We start from the raw sequence: 6,000 nt of genomic DNA, 5'->3' as shown, positions 1-6,000 counted from the left end.
GGCGCCTGGGTGGCTCAGTTGTTAAGCGTCTGCCTTCGGCTCAGGGCGTGATCCCGGCATTCTGGGATCGAGCCCCATGTCAGGCTCCTCCGCTGGGAGTCTGCTTCTCCCTCTCCCACTCCCCCTGCTTGTGTTCCCTCTCTTGCTGGCTGTCTCTGTTAAATAAATAAATAAATAAATAAAAAATCTTAAAAAAAAAAAGAATCTTTTTGTGGTTATTGTTGTTTGTTCATTCATTTTGTTTTTTAGACTCCACACACAAGTGAAATCATATGGTATGGGTCTTTGTCTTGTCTTAGCATAATACCCCCATGTCCATCCATGTTGTTGCAAGTAGCAAGATTTCATTTATTTTTTTAATGGCTGAATAATATTCCATCATCTATCTATCACTTTTTTTTTTAAAGTTTATTTATTTTAGAGAGAGAGAGAAGGGGGTGGAGGGGCAGAGGGAGAAGGAGAGAGAATCTTAAGCAGATTCTGCACTGAGCGTGGAGCCCAACGCAGGGCTCAGTCCCACCCCAAGGCCCTGAGATCACGACCTGAGCCAAAACCAAGAGTCAGATGCTTAATGGACTGAGCCACCTAGGTGCCCCTCACATCTTCTTTATACCACATCTTTGCCCATTCATCTATGGATATATCATACCTTTCAATTTCACACAGGGCAGCTGTTAGGTATTTTGTTGAGTGCTATCATTTGCTTACCTCCTCGGAAGACTTCAGTGTTGGTCTGGCACATGAGGTGCTCGATAAACTGATGATTGTTGGATGATGTTGAATCCCAGAACTTCAGAGGACTGACTATGTTTTAGGTGGAAATGGCTGTATGCCTTTGAGAGGGTCCATGGCTGCTGTTCTAAATCTTATGGCTATATAGTTTTGTTATAATGTTTGTTGCATTTTATATGTTACTTTTTTTTTTTTTTGAGAGGGAACGTGGGAAGAGGGGCAGAAGGACAGGGAGAGAGAGAATCTTAAGCAGGCGCCACACCCAGTGCAGAGTCTGATGCAGGGCTCACTCTCTCAACCCAGAGATCACGACCTGAACCAAAATCAAGAGTCGGATGAAGGCAGGGAAACCAGCAAAAGAGGAGAAAGAGACAGCTGGGTTCCACTGTTCATCTTTCTTTGTCTGAATAGCCCAGAGTTAAAAAAAAAAAAGCAGTTTTTGAATTCCTACGAGGCACTGGCTGGACTGATTTGAGGAATTGGAGTTAAATGAATATTATTATATGATCAGACTCCAATCTATATCACACCATTATTTATATTTAGTTTTATGTATCATAACAAGTTGTGTTGAGGGAACTGTATAAAATAGTGGAAAAGAGTGACGGGGAGTGGCTCTGCTTTTTCCCTAGTTATATGGTTTAATCTACTAGGTCCGCCTGGCCATCAAACCACACTAACAATGCTTTGTTAATGAGGAATTCAAATTCTATATACACATACATTCACAGTTATGTCTATATCTTTATTGCAGGTTGATCCATTAAGGTGGATACTCTTTGAATAAAGTTTTATGTATATTACATAATTTCTGTAAAATGTTAAATATTCTTAGGTAAACTAGGTGTTGTCAGATATGCTTTTTAGAATAGGTGGTTTGGGGTGGTCCTTGTTTTAAAATTACTTAAAATACTGTAATCTACCTTTTGGTGCTCACAGGTAAATTATGGCATTTATGAAAAGGCAGTCCCTTGTTTATCCTAGTCAAGCCATCTGCCAAGGGCAAACTGCCAGAGGCACGTGTGGTGCACCTCGGATTACCTTGTGAACTGCCTTCACATCTGTTTAATTTTGTTTAAACAGGATGATAAGAAAACAAAACAAAAATCTCAACAGCTCTCAATTTATTTCTCTACCTGGTTGTAATAATTTTACATTCCGTTGCAGCTGGTATAAACAGCCAGCAAACATGATCCATGATCTTGGAAAAAATAAATGTCGAGTATTTATTAAGAATCTATTATAGTGTATGTGCAGTCAGAACAGAAGGGGGTGTATCAGTATTCAATCTCTGATACATTACTTAGGCTCTGATTAGAAAAACACTGTCTTCGCCTTCAGTGGCCAATTTAACATTACCATTTTCGTGACTATATGTAGGCACATTACGACAAAGCAAAAAATAAATCAGCACGGTTTTTTTCTTCTCCGTAGCTCTAGGCATCTAATTCATAGACGTTTGGCTATAAGGTGCAATTTCCTTGTGTTCTGGGAGCCCAGCTATGGTAACTGCTTTCCAGCTTCTTCTTATGGACTTTCCTTGAGGTCAGGAAGAGGCTGAGCTTCACCGCGGTCCCCAGGGGCTGATGCGACCCTGGTGCCACGTGGAGGAATTAAGAAGCGTTCCACCAGTGCAGCTAACAGGCTCCTAAGAGGGGGGTGATCGATGGTAGTGGGGGGTGGGCGCCGGCTTACTTCCGGGAAAAGGCGGGAGGCTCTAATTGGGACCTTACACGAAGGTGAATTGCAAAGAGTGGGGAGCCGCCCGCGAACCGGTTCGGTTCGGTTGGACGCCCGCCGCAAGCACAGAACCCGCGACGCGTGCAATCCTCGTCCCCCGACCTCTGCCGCGCCTTCCCCGCCCCACAGCACCTAACGCCGGCGCGCGCGCCCCACCTTCCTTCCTGCGCACGCTCCCTCCTTGCCCACGCGCGCTCCCCCAGTCCCATCCCCGCTCAGGCCCGCGCGTGCCCCACCCTCCCCCCAGCGCTTGCCCAGACGGCACGCGCGCACGCGCGCTCCGCCCTCCCTGCTGCCCAGCGCGCGCTAGCCCGCTGGCCCCGGGCGTGCGGTGGGCGGGGCGCCGCGCTGACGTTGCTCGGGATGCGGGCAGGTTCCGCCGCCGCCTCCGCCGCCTCCGCCTTGCCTGCCACTGGGGTTTGTATGAAAACGCAGGGCGGCGGGCGGCGAGGAGTCCGCCGTTCTTCCAGAGAGCAGCCGCTGGCGCAGCCGACGCCGAGCCGGGGTGCTGCGGCACTGCCCAGTCCCTGCCAGCGCCCCGTCCTGAGCCGGTGAGCGCCCCGCTGCCGGCCGCGCGTCCGAGTCGGCCGCCCCTCCGCTGCGGCTTGCCCGCTTGCCCGCCGCCTCTCTGCTCTACCCCGGCCTCGGCTTCCCGGGGGCGGGAGAAGCGGGAAGGAGCGACCGTGGGCCCGCCGCTGTCTGCGTCCTGGGACCCCGCCTCCCCTCACCTGACAGGTTGTGTAACGCTTGTCTCTCGGGACGAGTGGACCGGAGCTGGAGGGAAACCCCTGATGGTTTGGGGCTTTGGCTGGTTTCTGGAAAACGCCCCACCCCGCCTCCAATGCGGACATTCAGTGGCCCCCGCCTCAATCCCCGGCGGAGGGTCCCCGACGCAGTTTTTGGGCAGAAGCGGCCCCCGTGCCCTGCCCTTTCTGTGGGGCTGGGAGCGCCGGTCGCCGCGGTGCAGCGCGGAGCAGAGCTGAGGGGCGGCGGGCCGGGGGCGGGCGCGCGCCCTGCATCTCCACCCACCTCGGCACCCACCCGGCACCCACACCCTAGGCGCGCCTAGCTTTCTGGTGGTGTTGCTGTGATGTGATTTAGGCGGTGGCTAGGTTTGCTTCCTTTCAGGGGGTAACCGGTTTGGCCTGAAGTGTGTTCTCTGTTTACAACTTGTCGCATTTGGGTTTGATTTGAACCTGAATCAGATCGCCCTAGATGACAGTGCAGAGTTTCCTTACAGCCTTTCTTCCTGAGTTGCGGGCTCTTAATTGCAAGTATTCAAGGACTCCTGCAACCCCAACGCAAAGGCTTGTCTGGCTCTACGGTTGTTGTTTCCCGCTTGTGCCGGTTAAGCCTCTTATAAGTATCAGTGCAGTTTTGAATCGATTGGTTTCCTGGGCATTTACCCATTATAGAATGGAGTTTTTATACATCTTAGCATAATCGATGTGAATGTTGATAATTTAAAGACCATTTCTTGTTTTAATATAGCTTGCTCAATTCAGTGCTTGAAGATCCAGCACTGCTGATGACCTAATGCATTGTTAACACTTAGCGGATTTTTTTTTTTTTTGGCAATGTTAATTCCTTGTGGGTGTTTTGTTTTTATCAGGTGTTGAAAATTGTAGCAGTGTTTAATTATGATGCACGACAATTTGCAGTGAGAAAGGACGTGAACGGTCTTCTTGATCACTCATTTTCACTTACCTTTTATGTCCGTGTTGTAATCTTTATGTAAATCGAGTCATCACTTTCTTTAGTAACCTCTGAATTCTTCTTATAAATTGTCTTTTTTCCTGAGAAAACTAGAAAGCTATTTTTGTAATAGCGTAGTGGAATGTTTTCAGTTCAGTACGCTAAAAAGTAGTAGTTTATTTAAGGCGCTTTGAATGGTACCTGTTTCAAAACGTGTGCCAAATACTAATCAAAACCAAACAAAACCCTGGGAGATCTAGAAGCATTTCCTGTAATTTCTGTCATTAGCCCTGTAATTGCTGTGAGATAGCCGTGTCTTATCTACTCCTTATTTTTTTATTTTTATTTTTCTTAAAAAGATTTTATTTATTTATGTGACAGAGATAGACAGCCAGCGAGAGAGCGAACACAGCAGGGGAGTGGGAGAGGAAGAAGCAGGCTCCCAGCGGGGGAGCCTGATGTGGGGCTCGGTCCCGCAACGCAGGGATCACGCCCTGAGCCGAAGACAGACGCTTAAGGACTGCGCTACCCAGGCGCCCCTGCTCCTTGTTTTCTTGTTGTAATATGACTTCTTTAGTTTCCCGTTCCACCTCGCTTGAGTTATGTTCTACAACGAAGTTACAGATTTGTTTTTAATGACCTCAAAACTCTGCCTTGAATTAATTGCTTCTACACTTAGAACTGCAATCTCACTCCGAGCTTTGAAATCAAGGGTGTAGACTTACAGTTCCTCTTGTTATTAACCAACACTGCAAAACATTTAAGTGTTTTAATGTAATTTAAGCTTTTGTAGAGGCAATTTTTATAAAGCTTTTCCCTTTGACTTGAACTGAGGCATTATTATTCTCTTTGGAACAGTTTAGCTAGACTCCTGTATAGTAATGGTTTTTATCTCCAACAGCAGAGGGAAAAGAGATTCAAGACTTTTGAAATTACCTAATTTGTATTAGATTCTACATTTTGGAGTTTTCGATAAATCTCCATAGTATTCACCTTCGAAAATGTACTCTTGCTTAAGATTGCTCAGTACCTGGAAGTTGAACAGTGTATCAGTAGTAATGGATGAAACTGTCAGAGGGCTCTCTGCAAGCTGGGAGCCTCCGTTAGGCAATGGGTCTTGATGTGAATGACAGAAGTTGTTTAGAGTGGACATGAAATTTGAAATTTTATATATTATTCTTAGTTACTGTGCCTCTGTACTGTAATGGCTAGGGAGTTGGTCTTCATAGCCAGCCTGGCTGGGTTTGAATCCTGGCTTTGCGTGAGGGAAGTTATTTATCCTCTTTATGCTTCAGTTTTCTCAATTCCAAAAATGGGGGTAATAATAGTTATACCCTTAAGATCTTGAATATTAAATGAGTTAATACACATAAAATGCTTAGCCCACAGTGCCTGGCACGAAGTAATCGTTCAGTAAATATTACTGCTACTGCTTTTCCTCACTCTTCCAAGGGATCCAGAAAGCTGAAGAGGGACTTTAGGCTGATGGAGCATTATTTCTGTAGAATAATTCCACTGTGACCCATTTGCTCCTTTGGGACTAAATGAGAGCTTAGTCTCACTATCCTGCCGTGGAAGCATGTAATTTAGTTTTAAATAGAACAGCTAGACCCTGAGCTGGGTGCCGTGCGATGCTGCTGGAGAGGTGCTGAAGTATCCCTGTTTGTCCCTTCTGACAGAATCTTGGATTGTCTCCCTCATAGTGGTGGTGACTGCTATTTTAATCACCTGTTTTTGAGTTTGTGATTGCGTGTTTCTTTGACTGTCATGTGCTATCAAAAATACTATCTATCAAACTATTAATAGGTATATATGGGTTTATCTGATCAAGAT

General features: G+C 46.7%; 1 protein-coding gene across 3 annotated transcripts in view; it reads left to right on the top strand.

Moving 5' to 3' along the window:
- Positions 1 to 2,800: 2,800 nt before the first annotated feature.
- AGTPBP1 (ATP/GTP binding protein 1) overlaps positions 2,801 to 6,000 on the top strand; it is a 154,786-nt gene continuing 151,586 nt past the window's right edge. For 2 of the 3 annotated variants that reach the window (XM_034647437.1, XM_034647438.1), the window contains exon 1: positions 2,824 to 3,023. Coding sequence is in view for 1 of the 3 variants with exons in the window: in XM_034647440.1 (XP_034503331.1) it covers positions 2,836 to 3,023 (188 nt within the window). In the remaining 2 variants the exon portion in view is untranslated. Of the gene's footprint in view, positions 3,024 to 6,000 lie in introns of all 3 variants that reach the window. The other variant, XM_034647440.1, reaches the window with a different exon arrangement.

This window comes from Ailuropoda melanoleuca, chromosome 17, assembly GCF_002007445.2.
Source record: "Ailuropoda melanoleuca isolate Jingjing chromosome 17, ASM200744v2, whole genome shotgun sequence".
In the NCBI taxonomy this organism is placed as follows: domain Eukaryota; kingdom Metazoa; phylum Chordata; class Mammalia; order Carnivora; family Ursidae; genus Ailuropoda; species Ailuropoda melanoleuca.
Note: the sequence above shows the minus strand (reverse complement) of the source record. Positions and strands in the feature narration are given on the sequence as shown.